The sequence below is a fragment of the Pristiophorus japonicus genome, chromosome 2 (genome assembly GCF_044704955.1).
Source record: "Pristiophorus japonicus isolate sPriJap1 chromosome 2, sPriJap1.hap1, whole genome shotgun sequence".
In the NCBI taxonomy this organism is placed as follows: Eukaryota; Metazoa; Chordata; class Chondrichthyes; family Pristiophoridae; genus Pristiophorus; species Pristiophorus japonicus.
Window position 1 is genome coordinate 84,151,042 of NC_091978.1, and position 24,542 is coordinate 84,175,583.

Consider the following 24,542-nt stretch of genomic DNA (forward strand, 5'->3'; position numbering starts at 1 on the left):
TTGTTGTAATGTAGGAAATGCAGCTGCCAAGAGTATAAAAGCAGAGAAGTCCTGCTACAACTGTACAGGGTATTGCTGTGGCCATACCTAGAGTACTGCGTACAGTTTTGGTCTCCGTATTTAAGGAAGGATAGACTGTAATGCACTTGAGACATCCGGTGGTTATTTATGCCAAATGGCTTTCCTCACCTTGCCTGGAATTCCAGTGTGCCAGTGTATCAATCTTCTGATCTTGTAAACTGTTCAAAGCAAATTTCTACATTTTTTTTGGATTAATTTAAAAAATATATATGCCAATGATTTGTATACTACATTGTGCATTGGAGACAGTTCAGAGAAGATTCACTAGGTTGATTCCGGAGATGAGGGGGTTGAGCCTATACTCATTGGAGTTCAGAAGAATGAGAGGTGATCTTATCGAAACATATAAGATAATGGGCCCAAGTTTCCACATGATTCGCGCCTGATTTTTAGGAGCAACTGGTGGAGAACAGACTATTTTAGAAATCGCAATTCTCCACATTTTTTTTTCTGCAGTTCTAGTCAGGTAGAACAGAATTTTTTCTTCAAAAGGGGGCGTGTCCGGCCACTGACGCCTGATTTGAAAGTTTCCACAGTGAAAATGTACTCCAAACTAAAGTAGAATGGTGCCAGTGAAGATTTTTGTAGAACTGAAAAAACCTGTTCTACACATTAAAAAATCAGGCGCAGGTTACAAATTAGGCGTCCAGAACGAGGTGGGGGGGGAAGGGAACTCATTAAATTTGACAATAAATCCTTATTTATACTTCTACAAATATTATACAAATAAATCCAACCTGAATAAACATTTATAAGCCAAGAAAAGATTAAATAAACCATCTTCCTACCTATGTGAAAGTGCTTCAGCCAGGGAGAATTCTGTAGCTGTTCGTGCCGCTGAGCGAGAGAGGGAGGGAGAGAGAGAGAGGGAGGGAGAGAGGGAGGGAGAGAGGGGAGGGAGGGAGAGAGAGAGGGAGAGAGAGAGAGGGAGGAGAGGGAGGGAGAGAGAGAGAGAGGGAGGAGAGGGAGGGGGGGAGCGGGTATCGGGTCGGGGGGAGGGGGGGGGGAGCGGGCCTCGGGTCGGGGAGTGGGACTCGGGGGAGAGCGGGTCTCAGGTCTCTGTCGGGGCGGGGGGGAGCGGGTCTCGGGTGTCGGGTCGGGGGGGGAGAGCGGGTCTCGGGTCGGGGCGGGGGGGGGGGGGGGGAGAGCGGGTGTCGGGTCGGGGCGGGGCGGGCGGGTGGGGAGGGAGCGGGTCTCGGGTGTCGGTCGGAGCGGGTGTCGGGTTGGGTCTGGTCGGCTGGGGGGGGGAGCGAGTGTCGGGTCTGGTCGGGCGGGGAGCAGGAGCTGGCCGTGGGAGGAGCCTCATTCACGCAGCCCCAGTGAGGCCATTCAGCCAGGGCTAGGGGCTGCGTGCTTCGGGCCCCTCCCACAGTTCGGCGCCTGGAGCTACTGCACTTGCGTGCCGACTGTAGCGCGCATGTGCAGAGGTCCCGGCACTGTTTTCAGCGCCGGGACCTGGCTCCGCCCCCCCCACAGCTCGTGCTGGCTGCGCCGAGTGCCACAGGACCTGTAAGTCGGTGGAGACTACCGAGGATTTTTTTAGGCGCCGTTTTAGGCGCGAAAAACGGGCGCCCAGCTCGGAGGGGCGCCCGTTTTTTTTCTTGTGGAAACTTGGGCCCATTGAGGGGGCTCGACAAGGTGGATGCAGAGAGGATATTTCCACTCATAGGGGAAACTAAAACTAGGGGACATAGTCTCAAAATAAGGGGCCGCCCATTTAAAACTGAGATGAGGAGGAATTTCTTCTCTGAGGGTTGTAAATCTATGGAATTCTCTGCTCCAGAGAGCTGTGGAGGCTGGGTCATTGAATATATTTAAGGCGGGGATAGGCAGATTTTTGAGAGATAAGGGAATAAAGTGTTATGGGGAGCGGGCAAGGAAGTGGAGCAGAGTCCATGATCAGATCAGCCATGATCTTATTAAATGGTGGAGCTGGCTCGAGGGGCCAAATGGCCTACTCCTGCTCCTATTTGTTATGTTCTTATGTAATTTGCGCACAGCAAGCTCCCACAAACAGCAATGTGATAATGACCAGACAATCTGTTTTTTGTTATGTTGATTGAGGATTAAATATTGGCCAGTACACCGGAGATACTGCCTTGTTCATCGAAATAGTGGCATGGGGTATTTTACATCCACCTGAGAGCGCAAACGGGGCCTCGGTTTAATATCTCATCCAAAAGACAGCACCTCCAACAGTGCAGCACTCCACTGGAGTGTCAGCCTAGATTTTTGTGCTCAAGTCCCTGGAGTGGGATTTGAACCCACAACCGTCTGACTCACAGGCAATAGTGCTACCCACTGTGCCACAGCTGACACTCATCTCAGCTTATCCATCCAGAAAGACCCAACATTTCCCCTCAAACCCAGTCACGTTTTCATTTTACCAAGTTGCTTAAATAATTCAGTACCCCAAATAGAAGTCCATTTCATGTGAGTGAAGAACTTGAGACATCAACTCTAAATTGCCTTTTGCTAGTTTACTGTGCCCCCTTGTCTTGCTTCACAGTTAAGTCTTTAGTTCTATATTCACCTTTTCTATACTATTCATTACATTCGTACTGTCTCACACCTTGACATCACTCCTCCAAGTACCAACTGTTTCCTACCCTTTAGCCAGTTTCTCATCGATTCCCTGGTTCCACATTGAATCCCCTCCATTTTAAGTTTAAGTTGAAGTCTCTTTTTGAAGAAATTTAGCTTTTAGGCAAATCTGAGGACAAGTAGAGAGCATTGTTTTGTTCCTATGAAAGTTTCCATAAAGATCTGAGCAGCCTGTAAATCCCCAGCTCCTCCAGGTCAGATAAAACCAGCAGGAAATGACTGCCTTTCTCTTGTTTAGTTTCTTTAAAAATGTGGCACAGAAGCCTACATGTGTGACACCTGAAGTGTGACAGACTTATGTATAAAATTGGTATTGTACTCAATTGGAGGAATATTGTGCAGTTTTCTGGTCTCCCCGTCTTTAAAGCAATAAAACAGTATTAGTGCTGCTGCCACATTAAATCACTCTATCTGCTTTGTGGCACGCCACAAATGCAACATGCCATAGCAAACGGATCAGAAGAATAATATATTTGGCCTGTGGAAGAATGTATTTTGATGTGTGATTCAATATACATATTTTGTGGTTAAGCAAATGTAATAAAACTTAGATCATTTTACATGGTATATACAAGTCTTGCACCCTTAAACTAGGATTTCAATTTAAGTAAGCATCCCTGAAGCCTGAATGTAAATTTCCCCAATATTTATGCGAAGTTTATTTGTTTTGCTTAATATTCCTCAAAAAAGAAAATAATACTTCTGCTGCGATTTCTGATATAGGTTGGACCTCTCTGGTCCGGGATTCTCTGGTCAGGAAACATCCATGGTTCGGCTTCGGCATCGACATCCCATGCTTCCTGGCTCTCAGTGATCAGTGCGCAACTGCCGCTTTGCGTGGGTGGCGTTCTGGTTTCCCGCGCTTACTGGCTCTCAGTGTTCATTGCTGCAGAGAGAGAGAGAGAGAGAGAGAGAGAGCGATGCCCGAGTTTCGCAGCCTGAGCCGGAGCCGGAGCGTGGCAGAGACATTCAGGAGCCCGGGCGCTGTCAACAGGGTCGGCATGACCTTCCGTGGTTCAGAAAATTCTCTGTTCCGGCACTGGTCAGGTCTCGAGGGTGCCGGACCAGAGAGGTCCAACCTGTACTGGCAAAGCTGTGCACCACACCAATTCCATTAAGTCCACCAGATCTCCCACACCAATTCCATAAAGTCTAGTATGAATTACTCATCATTTTGGAGCTACAATTACAGTTACACGTAGGAACTCTAATATCAATTATGTTTTACCAAAAGAGAGAGTCTTAATGAGGATGTCTTTTGTTAACATTAGAAGATCATTTATTTTCTCCTGACTCCTGGGCAATGTTCTTTGAGCAACCAAGCTGCTTTCAGGCCTCAGAGCAATCTGGGATAACACTTCCTGATACTTTCTCAACCTGCAGCTGAGTCTAGTATGGTAAAACATAACATAATATCTCACCATTCTCAGGTCATTTCCAAAAGGGGCTCAATCAGAATGCTCATCAACCTGACATGAATTTAATCAAAGTTAATCTTCTGCAAGTGGTAATGTATATCTAGCTCTTCAGTTCACAATAATTCCATCATATCAAATTGGGAAGTTTCAGACTTACCTTTTGCTTAGTGTTGCTGTACTCGGGCATGGACTGATTCAGTTTCTCTTTCTGTTCAGACAGATAATTCTGATAAACACTCAAGAGTTCTTGGCATTTTTTATACTGCTGCTGCAAGGGTATGAATTGGGTCAAAGAAAATAACATACTGGGGAGGAAAAATAAAGCACTGAAAATTTTACTCAATGTAATTTCAACGATGAGACATTACAAAGAAACTATTTTCCTCTCCAAACGGAAAAGAAACGCTCATGAGGGCAGAAGCTTTATCCAGCATAAAATGGTTTTGCAAATCACAGTACACAAACTTGGCAGGTGTATAAATTTTGAATGCTTTAAGGAATTTTATACTGATTTAGAAAACATAATTTCATCTATACAGTGATTTCCAAGACATGATGAGTTTAAAATGAAAATAAATTGCGAACTGACAGCCAGGAAGTGTTTTTATGTTGCATTTTATTTTACATTTTGCTAAATGTAACATAGAGGATAGCATGTGACTCCCAGTTGCAAAACACATGAACTATGCCATGTTGGTCCACACATTTTAAATATAGTAGCACAACACAATTCGTGCAGTGTTCCATTTATATGATGAACAAATAGTTTTTAAATTTAAACATTTGTTTGCATTGAGAGAAAAAAAGTAACTAGAATATGTCAGAGGAAATACTGAAGGTACGGTAGCATAGTGGTTAGGTTACTGCACTAGTAGTCCAGAAGCCTGGACATCTGAGTTCCACCATGACAGTTTGTGAATTTGAATTCAGTTAATTAAATAGATCTGGAATAAAAAACAAGTGTCAGTAATGGTGACTATGATTGTTGTAAAAACCCAACTGGTTCACAAATGTCCTTTAGAGAAGGAAGCCTGCTGTCCTTACCCGGTCTGGCCAATATATGACTTCAGACCCACAGTAATGTGGTTGACTCTTAACTGCCCTATGAAATGGCCTGGCAAATAATTCAGTTCTATCAAAAAATTAGAAGAATCAAACTGGATGGACCACTTAGCATCAGCTTCAGACACAACAAAGGAAACCCCAGCCCAGTCAACCCTGCAAAGTCCTCCTCACGAACATCTGGGGAATTGTGCCAAAATTGAGAGAGCTGTCCCACAGACTAATCAAGCAACAGCCTGACATAGTCATCATATTCACAGAATCATACCTTTCAGCCAATGTCCCAGAGTCCTCCATCACCATCCCTGGGTATGTCCTGTCCCACCGGTAGAACAGAACCACCAGAGGCAGCGGCACAGTGGTACACAGGAGGAAGGGAGCGGCCCTGGAAGTCCTCAACATTAACTCCAGACACCATGAAGTCTCATGACATCAGGACAAGCATGGGCAAGGAAACCTCTTGCTGATTACCACCTACCGCCCTCCCTCAGCTGACGAATCAGTACTCCTCCATGTTGACACCACTTGGAAGAAGCACTGAGGGCAGCAAGGGCACAGTCTATACTCTGGGTACTGACCGAGTTGGTAGAGCCCTGAAGCACCTAGCTGCCAGACTGGGCTTACGGCAGGTGGTGAGAACCAATGTGAGGGAAAAACCTACTTGACCCTGTCCTCACCAATCTACCTGTTGCAGATGTACCTGTCCATGACAGTATTGGAAGGACTGATCGCCACCCAGTCCTTGTGGAGACCGTCTTCACACTGAGGACACACTCCATCATGCTGTGTGGCACTACCACCATGTAAATGGGATAGATTCAGAACAGATCTCGCAGCTTAAAAATTGGTATCCATGAGATACTGTAATGCAGCAGAATTGTATTCCACCACAATCTGTAACCTCATGGCTCGGCATATCCCTCACTCTACCATTAGTATCAAGCCAGGCGACCAACCCTGGTTCAATGAAGAAACATAGAAACATAGAAACATAGAAAATAGGTGCAGGAGTAGGCCATTTAGCCATTCAATATGATCATGGCAGAAGATTATGCCAGGAGCAACACCAGGCTTACCTGAAAATGAGGTGCCAATTTGTTGAAGCTACAACAAAGGATGAGACTGGGTAATTAATACATGCTAAACAGTAGAAGCATAAGCATAAGTACAGAGCTAAGCAATCCCACAACCAACGGATCAGATCACCAGTCACATCCAGTCATGCATGGTGCTGGACAATTAAACAACTAACAGGAGGAAACGGTTCCATGAATATCCCCATCCTCAACGATGGCAGAGCCCAGCATGTGATTGCAAAAGACAAGGCTGAAACTTTTGCAACCATCTTCAGCCAGAAATGCCGAGTGGATGATCCTTCTGAGGTCCCAACTATCACAGATGCCAATTCGATTCACTCCACATATCATCAAGAAATAGCTGCATGCCGTGAATACAGCAAAGGCTATGGGCCCAGACAACAATCCAGCTGTAGTGCTGAAAACGTATGCTCCAGAACTAGCAATGCTTCAAGCCAAGCTGTTCCAGTATAGCTATAACACTGGCATCTACCTGACAAAATGGAAAACTGACCAGCTATGTTCTGTCCACAAAGAGCAGGACAAATCCAATCTGGCCAATTACCGCCCCATCAGTCCACTCTCAATCATCAGAAAAGTGATGGAAGGTGTCGTCGACAGTAAACTAGCACGAAATAAAAAAAACAGACAGTAAGAGTTTCTACAGGTACATAAAAAAGAAGAGTGGCTAAAATAAATGTTGGTCCCCTAGAAGATGAGACTGGGCAATTAATAATGAGGAACAGGGAAATGGCAGAGATGTTGAACGAATATTTTGTATCAGTCTTCATGGTAGAAAACACTAAAAACATTCCAATAGTGGATAATCAAGGGGCTATACTAAAAAAGTAGCACTAGATAAATTAATGGGACTAAAAGCGGACAAGTCCCCTGGACCTGATGGCTTACAGCCTAGGGTCTTAGGAGAAGTGCCTGCAGAGATAGTTGCAATCTACCAAAATTCCCTGGATTCTGGGGAGGTCCCAGCGGATTGGAAAACCGCAAATGTAACGGCCCTATGTAAAAAAGGAAGCAGACAGAAAACAGGAAACTATAGACAAGTTAGCCTAACATCTGTCATTGGGAAAATGCTGGAGTTCATTATCATTATTAAGGAAGCAGTAGCAGGACATTTGGAAAAGCATAAGTCAATCAAGCATAGTCAGCATGGTTTTATGAAAGGGAAATCATGTTTGACATATTTGCTAGAGTTCTTTGAGGATGTAACGAGCAGGGTGGATAAGGGACAACCAGTGGATGTGGTGTATTTGGATTTCCAGAAGGCATTCGATAAGGTGCCACATAAAAGTTTATTGCACAAGATAAAAGTTCATGGGGTTGGGGAGTAATATATTTGCATGGATAGAGAATTGGCTAACTAATAGAAAACAGAGAGTCGGGATAAATGGATCACTTTCCAGTTGGCAAACAGTAACTAGTGGGGTGCTGGAGCCTCAACCATTTACAATCTATATTAATGACTTGGATGAAGGGACTGAGAGTAATGTAGCCAAGTTTGTTGATGATACAAAGATGGGTGGGAAAGCACAAAGGGATCTAAGACAGGCTAAGTGAATGGGCAAAAATTTGGCAGATGGAGTATGTGGGAAAATGTGAGGTTATCCACTTTGACAGAAAAAAAATAGAAAAGCAAATTATAATTTACCGTATATACTCGCGTATCCTACGATCTCACGTATCATGCGACCCCTAAATTTTCGTCCCCAAAACATGATTTTATCATATATCTTATGTATCATGCGAGTCACTTTTTTGAGATACCAGATGACACTAGGCTAGGCTTTCAAACAAGTTTAACAAGTACCCAACACGTAACAAGTACCCTAACACATAACAAAGATCGAATACAGACCTTAACAACCGAATCATGAAACGACTCTTCCGCCGTAAACAACCGAATGAGAAACAGCTGTTTTGCATTCTACCCTTAGCCACTATGGAGAAAAGATCTGCGAAGAAATATACTGCCAAATTTAAGCTGCAAGTTGTTGCCGAAGCGGAACAAAGCAACAACGTTAAAGCTGCAAAGCTGTTTGGTGTCGGAGAAAGCTGTGTCCGAAACTGGAGAAAACAAAAAGAAAAATTGAAGGAAACTCCTTCCTATAAATGCGCAAATCGTGGGTCGAAATGTCATTGGCCGCATTTAGAAGATAAAGTATCAAAGTGGGTGTCCGAAAATCGAGAAAATGGTTATATTATAACACGATCTAAAATAAGACTTTATGCTTTACGAGAAGCAAGAAAAATGGGCATTCGTGTGTTTACTGCAAGTCCTGGATGGTGTACGTGGTTCATGAAAAGACATGACTTTGTGTTAAGAAGAAAAACAAAAATTGCACAGAAACTCCCAAAAGAATTAGAAGAAAAAGTGACTAGTTTTCAAACATTTGTAATCAAACATCGCAAAGCTAACAGCTATAAGTTATCGTGCATTGGAAACATGGATGAGACACCCGTGAATTTTGATATGCCATCAAACTCAACCGTTAATAAAGTCGGCGAGAAAAGTATATTTATCAAAACTACAGGGCATGAAAAGACACATTTTACGGTTGTACTAACGTGTATGGCAGATGGGACGAAACTTCCTCCAATGGTTATCTTTAAACGGAAATTAATGCCCAAACTAAAACTTCCAAATGGTATCATTGTCCATGTCCATGAAAAAGGATGGATGAACGATAATGGCTGCAAGATTTGGCTGAAGAGAGTTTGGGAATCAAGAGCAGGTGGTTTACGACGCCAAAAAAGTTTACTTGTGTGGGATATGTTTAGGTCACATCGAGTGGATTCTGTTGTGAAAGCTGTTCGCGAATCGAACACCGATATAGCAATCATTCCAGCTGGCTTGACTAGCGTCGTTCAGCCACTTGACGTATCCATTAATAAGCCATTTAAAGACAATATAAGAAAGAAATGGAATGACTGGATGATGGAAGGAGAGAAATCATTTACGAAGGGAGGGAATATGAAGGCTCCGGATTTGCCTCTACTGTGTTTGTGGGTAAAAGAAGCATGGGCTGAGATAGATGGAGATTTGATTGTTAAAGCATTTAAAAAATGTGGAATAGCAAATGCTTTGGATGGAAGTGAAGATGATGCTTTATTCGAAGATGCAGGAGAAGAGGATGAAAATATTGAAGACTTGGAAGATGATCAGTATGACGACTGCCTCGATGAAGAAGAATTCCAAGCTTTATTTGATGATGACACTGATAACAATGAAAGCGAATTTGAAGGATTTTAGTTTACCTGTAATAGTTTGTTTTAATAGTGTTTTTATTTTATTAAATGTTAATTAACCTACATATGTATTCCTGTTTTATATTTCATTATGTCCAAAAATAAATATAAGTTTCATTAAGAATCGTTTCTGTTTTCCTTTGGTAGTTAGCCTCTCAGCTGATTTGGAAAGCGTAAACATTACGTGTGTATCAGCAAGTAAAACAGCAGTTTTATCAAAATCATCTTTATTTGATATACATATGTACTATTTGACTTACCGTAAATGGATACGGTCTGCTTAACAGCTTAACAGCCTAATCTTGGCCAGCACTTCACACCCGCAAATTTTGTATCTCGCGTATCATGCTACCCCCCAAATTTAGGTTACAATTTAGGTCTTCAAAAGTCGCATGATACGCGAGTATATACGGTAAATGGAGAAAAATTGCGAAGTGCTGCAGCACAGAGGGACCTGGGGGTCCTTGTGCATGAAACACAAAAAGTTAGTATGTAGGTACAACAAATAATCAGAAAGGCAAATGGAATGTTGGCCTTTATTGCAAGGTGGATAAAGTATAAAAGCAGAGAAGTCCTGCTACAACTGTACAGGGTATTAGTGAGGCCACACCTAGAGTACTGCGTACAGTTTTGGTCTCCGTATTTAAGGAAGGATAGGAGGCTGTTCAGAGAAGATTCACTAGGTTGATTCCGGAGCTGAGGTGGTTGACTTATGAAGATAGGTTGAGTAGGTTGCGGCTAAACTCATTGGAGTTTGGAAGAATGAGAGGTGATCTTATCGAAACATATATGATAATTAGGGGACTTGACAAGGTGGATGCAGAGAGGATATTTCCATTCATAGGGGAAACTAAAACTAGGGGACATCATCATTATCATAGGCAGTCCCTCATATCGAGGATGACTTGCTTCCACGCCAAAAGGGATGAGTTCACAGGTGTTTCAATGAAGGACCTAATATTCCAGATCCCGAACTACATCCTCAAGAGTGAAAGATGCCTGTGCGTGGATTTTTTTAACGTGTGGTGGCCGTTGCACACCAGCCACCACACGGGCTTAACAGAGCTAGCTCTGTTGCATGGACCTACTGCGCACACAATCGCCGTGTGGGCTGACCTGTGCTGTCCCTGGGCCCACGTCTCGTCTGGCCCCAAACTTACGCCTCTCCTGGGCCCCGATCGCATCGCTCCACGATCACTCGCTGCTCCTGCGCCCCAACCTCACCGCTCCTGCTGTAACTGCCAACACTCCAATCAGCGACCTGGACCTTGATGACATACAATCCAGTCGCCCTCTTCGCTGCCGATACCCTCCTGCACCAGCTCGCGGTGTACCTTGCAGTGGTATGATGCCATGCTGCTCCTAGGGCCGCTCGCCACTCCTTTTATGGCCCCGACCTGCCGTTGATGGTCTCTCACAGGTCGGGGCCGCCACGCCGCTCCCTGGGCCACTCGCCGCTCCTTTTATGGCCCCGAACTGTCGCTGATGGTCTCTCGCAGGTCGGGGCCACCACGCCGCTCACCACTCCTTTTATGGCTGGACCTGCCGCTGGTGGTCTCTCGCAGGTCGGGGCCGTCACGCTGCTCCCAAGGCCGCTCGCCGCTCGCCACTCCCCGCTCCTTTTATGGTCCTGACCTGCCGTTGATGGTCTCTTGCAGGTCGGGGCCACCACTCATAGGGGTCATAGTCTCAGAATAAGGGGCCGCCCGTTTAAAACTGAGATGAGGAGGAATTTCTTCTCTCAGAGGGTTGTAAATCGGTGGAATTCTCTGCCCTGGAGAGCTGTGCAGGTTGGGTCATTGAATATATTTAAGGCAGAGAGACACAGATTTTTGAGAAATAAAGGGTTATGGGGAACGGGCAGGGAAGTGGAGCCGAGTCCATGATCAGATCAGCCATAATATTACTAAATGGTGCAGCATGCTCGAGTGGCCAAATGGCCTATTCCTGCTCCTATTTCATATGTTCTATCAAGCACCACTTACTCACCAATAACCTGCTCATTGATGCTCAGTTTGGGTTCCGCCAGGACCACTTGGCTCCAGACCTGATTACAGTCTTGGTCCAAACATGGACAAAATAATTTCAGCGGTGAGGTGACGTGAGGCTGCCTTGACATCAAAACAGCATTTGACCAAGTGTGGCACCAAAGAGCTCTTGTAAAACTGAAGCCAAAGGGAATCGTGGAGGGGGGGGGGGGTACACTCAGCACTGGCGGGTGTCATACCTAGCACAAAGGAAGATGGTTGTAGCTATTGGAGAACAATGATCTCAGACCCAGGACATTGATACAGGAACTCCGCAGGGCAGTGTCCTAGGCCCAATCATAGACATTTACAGCACAGAAGGAGGCCATTTCGGCCCATTGTGTCCGCACCGGCCGACAAAGAGCTACCCAGCCTAATGCCACTTTCCAACTCTTGGTCTGTAGCCCTGTAGATTACGGCACTTCAAGTGCATATCCAAGTACTTTTTAAATGTGGTGAGAATTTCTGCCTCTACCACGATTTCAGGCAGTGAGTTCCAGACCCCCACCATCCTTTGGGTGAAGAAATTTCCCCTTATGCACTAAACCTCCTACCAATTATTTATGCCCTCTGTTGACCCCTCTGCTAAGGGAAATAGGTCCTTCCTATCCACTCTACTAGGCCCCTCATAATTTTATACACCTCAATAAGGCTTCCCCTCACCCTCCTCTATTCCAAAGAAAACTAACCCATTCTTTCCTCATAACTAAAATTCTCCAGTCCAGGCAACATCCTTGTAAATCTCCTCTGTACCATCTAGAGTGCAATCACATCTTTCCTGTAATGTGGTGACCAGAACTGCATGCAGTGCTCTAGTTGTGGCCTAACTAATGTTTTATACAGTTCAAGCATAACCTCCCTGCTCTTGTATTCTATGCCTCGGCTAATAATGGCAAGTATTCCGTATGCCTTCTTAACTACCTTGCCTGCTACCTTCAGGAATCTGTGGACCTGCACTTCAAGGTCCCTTTGTTCCTCTACACTTCTCAGTGTCCTACCATATAATGTGTATTTCCTTGCCTTGTTAAACCTCCCCAAATGCATTGCCTCACACTTCTCCGGACTGTTCTGACCACCTGACCAGTTTGATATATTCCTGCAGTCTACAGCTTTCTTATTCATTATCAACCACACAGCCGATTTTAGTATCATCTGCAAATTTCTTAATCATACCCCCTACATTCAAGTCTAAATCATTGACATATACCACAAAAAGCAAGGGACTTGGTACTGAGCCCTGCGGAACCCCACTGGAAACAGCCTTCCAATCACAAGAACACCCAGCAACCATTACCCTTTGCTTCCTGCCCCTGAGCCAATTTTGGATCCCAACCTGCCACTTTGCCCTGGATCCCATGGGCTTTTACTTTTGTGACCAATCTGCCATGTGGGACCTTATCAAAAGCCTTCCTAAAATCCATATACACTGCATCATATGCACCACCCTCATCAATCCGCCTTATTACCTCCTTAAAAAATTCAATTTAGTCAGACACAACCTTCCCTTAACAAATCCAAGCTGACTGTCCTGGATTAATCCGTGTCTTTCTAAATGAAGATTTATCCTGTCCCTCAGAATTTTTTATAATAATTTTCCCACCACTGACGTTGGGCTGACTGGCCTGTAATTACTCGGTTTCTCCCTTTTTAAACAAAGGTACAACATTAGCAGTCCTCTAGTCCTCTGGCACTACACCTGTAGCCACAGAGGACTGGAAAATGATGGTCTAAGCCTCTGCTATTTCCTCTTTTGCTTCTCTTAACAGCCTGGGATATATTTCATCCTGGCCTGGGATTTATCCACTTTCAAACCTGCTAAGTCCCTTAATATTTCCTCTCTCACTATGTTTATTTCATCTAATATTTTACTCTCCTCCTCCCTGATTGCAATGTCTGCATCACCCTTCTCTTTTGTGAAAACAAATGCGAAGTATTCATTAAGAAAAACCATACCCATGTCTTCCACCTCCACACACACATTACCTTTATGGTCCCTAACATGCCCTACTCTTTCTTTAGTTATTGTCTTGCTCTTAATGTATTTATACAACATTTTTGGGTTTTCCTTGATTTTACTTGCCAACATTTTTTCATGCTCTCTCTTTGCTTTCCTAATATCCTTTTTAACTGCACCCCTGCACTTTCTATACTCCTCTAGAGTATCTTCAGTTTTGTGCCCTCGATACTTGTCATAAGCTTCCTTTTTTATCTTTATCCTACCCTCTATGTCCCTTGACATCCAGAGGGCTCTAGATTTGTTAATCCCACCCTTTTGCTTTAAGGGAACATACTTGCTCTGAACTCTCAGGACCTCCTCCTTGAATGCCTCCCACTGCTCTGACACCGATTTACTTTTAAGTGGCCATTTCCAGTTCACTTTGGCTAACTCCCATCTCAGCGTAGCAAAATTGGCTTTTCACCAATTGAGAACTTTTATTCCTGGTCTATTTTTGTCCTTTTCCATAACTACCCTAAATCTAACTGAATTATGATCACTAGCAACAAAATGCTCTTCCACTGCTACCCCTTCCACCTGCCCTTCTTCGTTCCCCAAAACCAAGTCCAGAACCACCCCCTCCCATGTTGGGTTTGTTACATACTGGCCAAAGAAGTTCTCCTGAATGCATTTCAGGAATTCCGCACCCTTTGTACCATTCACAATATTTTTTCCCAGTTAATATTAGGGTAGTTGATATCCCCCACTATTACAGCTCTATAGTTTTTGCAGTTAACAGCAATTTGCCCACATTTTTGTTCTCCTATCTCCCTCTGAGTGCTTGGGGGTCTATAGTACACTCGCAGTAGTGTGATCGCCCCTTTTTTGTTTAATTCAATCCATATGGCCTCGTTTGATGATCCCCTCTAACATATTATCCCTTCTCACAGATGTAATTGTTCCTTTAATCAATACTGCGAGCCCCCCTCCTTTTTTTAGCCCCCTCTCTATCCCGTCTGGTGGATAAGGTGGTTAAGAAGTCATACGGAATGCTTGTCTTTATTGGCCGAGGCATAGAATATAAGAGCAGGAAGGTTATGCTTAAATTGTATAATACTTTGGTTAGGCCACAGCTGGAGTACTGCGTGCAGTTCTGGTCACCGTATTATAGGAAGGACCTGATTGCACTAGAGTGTGTGCAGAGGAGATTTATTAGGATGCTGCCTGGAATGGAGAATCGTAGTTATGAGGACAGATTAGATAGGCCGGGTTTGTTCTCATTGAAACAGAGGAGGTGGAGAGGAGACCTCATTGAGATGTACAAAATATTGAGGGGCCTGGACATAATGAATAGTAAGGGCCTATTTCCATTGGTGGAGGGGTCTATTACGAGGGGGCATAGTTATAAGGTGGATGGTGGAAGGTTTAGAGGGGATTTGAGAGGGGGCTTCTTTATGCAGAGGGTTGTGGGGATCTGGAAGTCGTTGCCGCAGAAATCATCAACACTTTTAAGAGATGGTTGGATGAGCACTTAAAGTGCCGTAACCTACAGGTTACGGACCTAGAGCTGGTAACTAGGATTAGACTGGATGAACTTTTGTTGGACGGCGCAGATATAATGGTAAGTACTGCAGGGAATAGAATACAGTCAGGGTGATCTCCTGGACTTGTTTCGATCTCCTGGATAGGTCAGGGAGGAATTTTCCCAGATTTTTTTCTCCCTAAATTGGCCTGGGGTTTTATCTGGTTTTTGCCTCTCCCAGGAGATCCATGGCTTCGGTTGAGGTAGAGTGTAGAATGTTCCAGTACAAGGGGTGTCGCAATTGTGTGAGGCGGACTGGTCGGGCTGGGTGCTCTTTGCCTTTCCGTCATTGTTCATAGGTTTATTTGTAACCTTTAGGGCTGCTGACCAAGGGCCGTGCGGCTCTTTGTTGGCCGGCGTGGACACGATGGGCCGAAATGGCCTCCTTCTGCGCTATAAATTTCTATGTTCTATGTTTCTACGTCTGAAAACCCTGTAACCAGCAATGTTGAGCTGCCACACCTGCCCTTCTTTCAGCCACGTCTCAGTAATAGCTATAATGTCATACTCCCAAGTGTTAATCTGTGCTCTCAGCTCATTTGCCTTATTCCCTATACTCCTTGCACTGAAATATATACCATTAAGCACTGTCAAACTGTCTTGTTGTCTATTTTTGACCTTCCCTCCATCATAAGGTCAGAAGTGGGGATGCCCGCTGACGATTGCACTGTATTCAGTTCCATTCATAATTCCTCAGATAATGAAGCAGTCAGTGCCCGCATGCAGCCAGACTAGAACAAGATCCAGGCTTAGGCTGAGAAGTAGCAAGTAACATTCACACCACACAAGTTCCAGGCAATGACCATCTTCAACAAGAGAGAGTCTAACCACCTCCCCTTGACATTCAATGGCACTACTATTATTGAATCCCCCACCATCAACATCCTGGGGGGTCACCATTGAACAGAAATTTAAATGGACCAGCCTGTGACCAAATACTGTGGCTACAAAAGCAGGTCTGAGGCTGGGTATTCTGTGGCAAGTGACTCACCTCCTGACTCCCCAAAGCCTTTCCACCATCCACAAGGCACAAGTCAGATGTGTGATGGAATACTCCCCACTTGCCTGGATGAGTGCAGCTCCAAAAAGACTCGAAGCTCAACACCGTCCAGGACAAAGCAATCCGCTTGATTGGCGCCCCTTCCACCATCTTCAACATTCACTCTGTCAACCACTGGCGCACGGTGGCTGCAGTGTATACCATCTACAAGATACACTGCGGCAATTCACCAGGACTTCTTCGACAGCACCTCCCAAACCCGCCAACTCTATCACCTAGAAGGACAGGGGCAGCAGACGCATGGGAACACCGCCACCTCCAAGTTCCTATACACACCATCCTGACTTGGAATGTATTGTCGGTCCTTCGTCATCGCTGGGTCAAAATCATTTAACTCCCTAGCTATCAGTAGTGTGGAAGTAACTTCACCATAGTGAGATAAGGAGAAATTTCTTCTCTCAAAAGGTTGTAAATCTATGGAATTCTCTGCTCCAGAGAGCTGTGGAGGCTGGATCATTGAATATATTTAAGGTGGAGATAGACAGATTTTTGAGCGAGAAGGGAGTAAAGGGTTGAGGAGCGGGCAGGGAAGTGGAGTTGAGTCCATGATCAGATTAGCCATGATCTTATTGAATGGCAGAGCAGGCTCGAGGGGCAAAATGGCGTACTCCTGCTCCTATTTCTTATGTTCTTATAAGGACTGCAGCAATTCAAGAAGACAGCTCACCACCACTACCAACTTCTCAAGGACAATTAAGGATAGCAATAAATGCTAGTCTTGCCAGCAACGCCCACATCCCATGAATTAATATTTTTTTAAAGGAAATATGGCAGCTGCATTCCGCAATTATTCAGTTTATTCAATGATTTGTGGTATTGCAGCTGGAGGCTTTCAATGACTGGTGAATGGTTAGTTTTTCCATTTGGTTCGGTTATGTTTCAGGGTTTAAAAAAAAATGTTTGTGCATTTGTTTCTTTTAAATAAAAGATAAATAAACTGCATACATACGGCACCTTATATATTCTTACATTATCCCAAAACATTTCACAATGAATGAATTAAGTAGTCACTGTTGCTATGTTGGCAAATCCTGCAACCAATTTACACAGGAGATAAATGATCAGTCAATCTGGTTTTGATGCTGTTGAGTTGAGGAAGGAATATTGGCACAGAAACTGAGAGAATGACTTGCTCTTCAAATAATACAATGTCATATAATTGTCACAGGATACATTTCAGAATGGTTGCAAATAATCCTTTGAAAAAGAGGATTCACACTGGTGTTATCAGATTGCTCATGAAGCCCCTGCCATTGTGCAAAGGACTATACACTCAAAGAGTGCTGTATTGTCTAAGGTGCCATTTTTCAGAAGAGATGTTTAACCAAGACAACAATGCAGCACTACGTCACTGTATTGTACTTTGTGCAATGGGTGTGTTGTAGTGGATATACATATTCCTACTGTACTATCTGAAGAAGAGTAATGAACTCTACCGGTGTTCTCACCAGTATTCCTCCCTCAACCCAACATTATCAAAAACAGAGTAACTGGTCATTCATATAATTTGCTGTTTGTGGGATTTACTATGTGCAAACTGACTACTACATTTAGCCACATACCAACTATGACTGCACGTCAAAAAGTAATTAATTACAAGTGAAATCTTTGTGATGTGCCAAGACAGCAATGTCCAAGCTTTTGTCTTTTTGGGCCACATTGGTGTTTACTGTGGAGTCTCACGCGCAACATAAAAAGTTGAAATCAATGTTCCTATTAATTTGCATATATTTGCAGGTCCTCCACCAGTCTGTCCTTACCGCACAGCACTGTCCCCCAGTAATCAAGATCCACGGCGCGGCCCTGGACAATGTGGACCACTTCCCACATCTCGGGAGCCTCCTATCAACAAGAGCAGGCATTGACGACGAGATCCAACACCGCCTCTAATGCGCCAGTGCAGCCTTCGGCTGCCTGAGGAAGAGTGTTTGAAGATCAGACCCTCAAAACTGCCACCAAGCTCATGGTCTACACGGCTGTAGTAATACCCGCCCTCCTGTATGGCTCAGAAACATGGACCATGTACAGTAGACACCTCAAGTCACTGGAGAAATACCACCAATGATGTCTCAGCAAAATCCTACAAATCCCCTGGGAGGATAGACGCACCAACATTAGCGTCCTCGACCAGGCCAACATCCCCAGCATCGAAGCACTGACCACACTTAATCAGCTTCGCTGGGCAGACAACATAATTCGCATGCCAGACACGAGACTCCCAAAGCAAACGCTCTACTCGGAACTCCTTCACGGCAAACGAGCCAAAGGTGGGCAGCGGAAACATTACAAGGACAGCCTCAAAGCCTCCCTGATAAAGTGCAATATCCCCACTGACACCTGGGAGATCTTGGCCAAAGACCGCCCTAAGTGGAGGAAGCGCATCCGGGAGGGTGCTGAGCACCTCAAGTCTCGTCGCCAAGAGCGTGCAGAAATCAAGTGCAGGCTGCGGAAAGAGCGCGCGGCAAACCTGTCCCACCCACCCCTTCCCTCGACTGTCCCACTTGTGACAGAGACTGTGGTTCTCGCATTGGACTGTACAGCCACCTAAGAACTCATGTTAAGAGTAGAAGCAAGTCTTCCTTGACTCTGAGGGACTGCCTATGATGATGATAATTTGCATATATGTCGAACTGTCAACAGATTTTGTTGCATTAATTTGTGAATTATTCACCAATAAGACATACAGCACTTAAATTAGAACTTTCCAAACCTCCAGTTTCACCAAATCAAACAGGACAAACCAGCAAATAAGAAATATAACAACAAACAGAACTGAGCTGTCTGGGTTTCGAGACTGCCATGGTTCAGCGGCCACAGGTTAAAAACCCCTCTCCTGAGAGACTTGATAAGCAACTTTACAAATGCAAGTTCTTTCTCTCATACGTGGTGGAATATAATGTGCTATAATGTCTTCATAATCATTTACCAGTCTTTATCAGGGCAGTCAAGAGCAATACAGCACACTCAGCATGTTAGTTTTTCACACCTCCTGGCAGCTGATTACAAAGTGGCATTGCCTAAACCCTGGATGCATGTTGCTTTTAATCGGGGAACTGGAATGTGGCAGGACACACAAGAAAGTAGAGTAAATAGGGTATTTTTCATGTCTCTTAGCAGATGATTACAAAATGGCATTGGTTAAGCCCTGGGTAGATTGCCTGCATACTCTTTCAGTGTGGGAAGTGGTATGTGGTGAGATGCATAAAGAAGAATGAGGTAAGTTGAGTAATATTAAATCAACAATTTGCATTTATATAGCATCTTTAATGTAGAAAAATATCAAGGTGTATAATCAAAAAAATGGACACTGAGCAAAAAAAATATTAGGAGGATAACCAAAATGTTGGGTAGCAGTGGGTTTTAAGGAGGCTGTTAGAGGAGTAGTTAGGTGGAGGGGTTTAAATAGGGAATTTGAGCGTGGGACCGAAACGGTTGAAGGCATGATGCGACAAAGTGGAGGTTCACAAGAAGCCAGAGTTAAAAGGAATGAAGAGTTTGAAGGGGTGGGGGTTTTAGGGCTCAAGGGGATAAGGAGGGATAAGGCCACAAAGGTATTTAAACACAGCAAAATTTTAAATTTGAGGTGTTGGAGGATCGGGAGCCATCATAGGTCAATGAGCACAGGTGTGATGGGTGAGCCTGTCTGATATGGGTTAGGATACATGGAGAGGTTTGGATGAGCTGAAGTTTATGGAGAGGGGAGGATGGGAGGCCAGCCAGGAGAGCATTAGAATAGTTGATTCTGGAGGTGGCAAAGACATGGATGAGGATTTCTACAGATGGGCTGAAATAGGGGCAGAGGTGGACAATTTTATGGAGGTGGAAGTAGATGGTCTTTGTGATGAAGAGGATATGGGTTGGGTCGAATAGAATGCCAATGTTGTGAGCTATCTAACTCAACCTGAGACAGTGATTGGGGAGGGGATGGAATCAGTGGCGAGGGTATGGAGTTTGTAGTTGGAGCAAAAGACAACTCTTCGGTCTTCTCAATCTTTAGCTGGAGGAAATTGCGATTTATCCAAAACTGGATATCAGACAAGCAATTTGACAACATAGAGGCAATAATGGAGTAGAGCTGGGCATCACCACTATGTATGGTGATCTCCTCTAGGAGGCACTGGTGCAGGCGCAGGAAGAGAAGGCAGTGCTGAAAATGCTCTGGCTACGATTGGATGTTAGTGTGGAATCTAGAGAGGGCAGCCCCACTGAGCTGGGTGTCAGAGAAGAGGCATTTGGAAGAGATGGTGCGGGCAACCACGTCAAATGGCGCAGAGAGGTCGAGAAGGATGAGGAGTTACAGTGCGCTATGGTCACAGTCACAGAGGATATCATATCTTACTTTGGCTAACCTTTTGTAGCTAACTATATACAAATGTCTTGTATTTCTGCCAAGACATCTAAGGTGAATAGAATAGATGCATTTAAGGGTAGGCTAGGTGAGGGTGAAAAGAATAAAAGGATATGCTGTTAGGGTTAGATGAAATAGAGTAGGAGGCGGCTTGTGTGGGGCATAAACATCAGCATAGACCAGTTGGGTCGAATGGCCTGTTTCTGTGCTATAAACTGTATGCAAATCATATTTTCTACATATGTATATATTTGTTAAATCAATTTTGAAAGATCAAAAACATTAAGTTGCCTGCTTTATAAAAGCAATGCAGATTAAAAATCAAAACATAGTTCCCTGCTAACTCGTATACTTTTCCCATTTGCGTTTGTTTCCACCTTTCAACTGAGAGCATAAAGAGGTCATGAACACGTCAGTGATTTACCAAACTAATGCCACTCAATCTCAGCTGTACGCAGTATACAAAAGTGGCAACCCTCCAAAACTCACCTTGAGCCAAGGTGGAAACTCGTAAATCCGATGAGAAATGAAGCTAGTGGAATCTGCACCAATGAGACTCAAGCCTCTTAAAATCAAAGAAATATGAAAGTGAGTTACTGGTTTGCTCAATGTAGATATGCAAGACTGTTGTACTCAAACTCCAATTCTACAGTCAATTCCATTTCTTCCAAACCAATGTAGACTCTCAATATTTTGACAGAGGGCTAATAATTTGACCTAAAAGGCCAGCCATTTGTTAGCTGTCAAATTTGACTCAAGAGAACTAAACCAAACCCAATTGTTAATTCTGCAGGGCCTCGCAAACGGTTTGTAGTTGTTTGCAAAGCTTGTGTTGAATGTATAAACCTTTTTATGTTTTCCACAGCAGCACAACCACATTTCAAGGACATTGTGCAGCACACACGCACTCTTCATTCATCTGTCCCTAAAGTACCCTGAAAATAATCACTTCAATCAAAATTACTTCAATCAAGCAAAGGTTATTGCTGTGGAGAAATTATCTGCTGGTCTCTGCAGGCATTCTCTCCAAGCAACACTTAACCCACCAACATAATGGCTAATTTCTTATCTGACACTGTATGTTTAAGAATAAAGGGAGCAGATAACTACAGTAAACCAGCCACAATTTCTCGAGTTCTGGAAATAATATTTCAAGCCAAGCAAGGCATTAATTTTTACTCCCGAACCTACTTCGTAAAATAAAATATCAAATGATGTTTAAAGCCCCAGGATGTAGAAAACTATCTTTCAAAATTCTACTAAAAAGGTACCGAGAGAAAGAACAAAAAAAGTGAAGTTTACTATTACAGTGCAAAACATGGTGACTGCTGCCCTCTGCAGATCATCTCAATGAATGACTCAGACTTGGCAACCTAGCTTTTGTTTTATAATGTAGACTGATTTACTAACTTATCATTTTCAATCCAAAATGTCTTCTAAATAAAATAGTACACACAAAATTATAGATACTAGTCAATCTACCACGGCACTGCACATGGTAAATCAGAGAATATAATCAGTCTCTTATTTGCCCCTTTATGTCGCTGCTTCTCTCTGGCACTCCTCTTCTGCTTGGCTCACTCTTCTCTTTTTCTCCCCTTAACTCTTTTTCCTTCTCTCTTGGTCTTCTTTTTAAGGTAGGTGGTGCAACATGGAAATGAGCTGCCAACTGCTGCATTTTATAGGTGAGGGTTGTAGGTAAAATGCAGCTGCTAGTGGTTCTCTTCCTATCCTCTCTCCCAATTAATCATGCTTCCAGCATCCCTTCACGTTCCTATTACCTCTTTCAATTCCTTCTACCCCTCCCATCTAGCAATATTGCTCAACTTCCACCAAGGTTACCAATTCCTGCAAGCTGCATATGGGGTGCAGTTGCAAAGAATATATGGCCATGAGTGACTCTTCTCATTCCTTCCCCAATCATTTGTTTTTCCCGCCACTCCCTTGCTCCAATCATGGCTCTGAACCTTTCACCTTCCCACTATCTCTTCCTCTTCCTACTACCCAGAATTATATCGCTACCTGCCTAACATCTGTGGTTGGAAAATGTTGGAGTCCATTATTAAAGAAGTAGCAGGACATTTGGAAAAGCATAAGGCAGTCAGGCAGAGTCAGCATAGATTTATGAAGGGGAAGTCACGTTTGACAAATTTGCTGGAATTCTTTGAGGATGCAACGAACAGGGTGGATAAAGGGGAACCAGTGGATGTGGTGTATTTGGACTTTCAGAAGCCATTGACAAGGTGCCACATAAAATGTTACTGCACAAGATAAAAGTTCACGGGGTTGAGAGTAATATATTAGCATGGATAGAGGACTGGCTAACTAACAGAAAACAGAGAGTTGGGATAAATGGTTCATTCTCGGGTTGGCAACCAGTAACTAGTGGGGTGCCGAAGGGATCAGTGCTGGGACCCCAACTATTTACAATCTATATTAGCGACTTGGATGAAGAGACCGAGTGTAATGTAGCTAAGTTTGCTGATGATACAAAGATGGGAGGAAAAGCAATGTGTGAGGAGGACACAAAAAAACCTGCAAAAGGACATAAACAGGCTAAGTTAGTGGGCAAAAATTTGGCAGATGGAGTATAATGGTGGAAAGTGTGAGGTTATGCACTTTAGCAGAAAAAAAAATCAAAGAGCAAGTTATTATTTAAAAATGGAGAAAAATTGCAAAGTGCTGCTATACAGCGGGACCTGGGGGTCTTGGTGCATGAAACACAAAAGGTTAGTAGGCAGGTACAGCAAGTGATCAGAAAGGCCAATGGAATCCTGGCCTTTATTGCAAAGGGGATGGAATATAGAAGCAGGGAAGTCTTGCGACAGTTATACAGGGTATTGGTGAGGCCCCACCTAGAATACAGCGTATAGTTTTGGTTTCCATGTTTAAGAAAGGATATACTTGCATTTGAGGCAGTTCAGAGGTTGATTCTGGAGATGAGATGGTTGACTTATGAGGAAAGGTTGAGTAGGTTGGGCCTCTACTCATTGGAATCCAGAAGAATGAGGTGATCTTATCGAAACATATAAGATTGAGGGGGCTCAACAAGGTGGATGCAGAGAGGATATTTCCACTCATAGGGGAAACTAAAACTAGGGGACATAGTCTTAGAATAAGGGGAGGTGAGGAGAAATTTCTTCTCAGAGGGTTGTAAATCTGTGGAATTCTCTGCCCCAGAAAACTGTGGAGGCTGGGTCATTGAATATATTTAAGGCAGAGATACGACAGATTTTTGAGCGATAAGGGAGTAAAGGGTCATGGGGAGCAGGCAGGGGAGCGGGCAGGGAAGTGGAGCTGAGTCCATGATCAGATCAGCCATGATCTTATTGAATGGTGCAGCAGGCTCAAGGGGCCGCATGGCCTACTCCTGCTCCTATTTCTTATGTTCTTAACCCCTTCCCCTTCAAACCACCCATTCAAGCCCTGTATCCACCCCACAGATTCCTCTGCTGTCACTCATCTAACCCTTAAACTCCATCCACAACCCCATCCAACTTTTACTTATTTCCCAAAGATAGATGGCAAGAGGCCAGAGGCCCACTCACCCTCAGCCTGTTTCATTCCTTCCTTCTTCCCTCCTATTCTTTTCAATTTCCCTCAAAAGTCAACTTGCTTATTTTCTTTTTCAAAAAAGTATTATCAAATTATAATGAAGGAAGACATGGGCCACACTTCCTTAGCAGTATCAATAGACGCCTTGGCACAACCACTTGAGAAAAGGTGGGGCCTTGACACGCAGGGTGCAGACAATAGCTAGGAAGTCCGGCAGACCATATAAGAAGCAGAGCCTCCATTTGCCCCTTAAGAGTCTAGTTACGTCAGAGGGGAGGAGCCAGGGACTCCTTACACTCGCAGTTCCCATTTCCCCAGTACATGAAAAACATTGCGTAACATTGGAGGCTGGTATGCCGAGTGAGATGGAGCTTACAGATATCTAGAAAGGCAAAGCTGGGAAGCGGCCTGGACTCCCAAAGAACAGTTCAATTTTCTTTTTAAATGAGTAGAATCACCTACCTGTGCAAAAGGGAGAATTGCATGGGGTCTCTGGGGTGGGGACCTTGCTCCCAACCAACCACTCCTC

At 44.1% G+C, this 24,542-nt stretch overlaps 1 protein-coding gene across 3 annotated transcripts in view; it reads right to left on the reverse strand.

The window, feature by feature from the left end:
• kiaa1328 (KIAA1328 ortholog) overlaps positions 1-24,542 on the reverse strand; it is a 358,800-nt gene that overhangs the window by 215,196 nt on the left and 119,062 nt on the right. For all 3 annotated transcript variants that reach the window (XM_070868047.1, XM_070868053.1, XM_070868042.1), the window contains one exon: positions 4,261-4,379. In XM_070868047.1, coding sequence (XP_070724148.1) covers positions 4,261-4,379 — 119 coding nt within the window. The remainder of the gene's footprint in view (positions 1-4,260; positions 4,380-24,542) is intronic.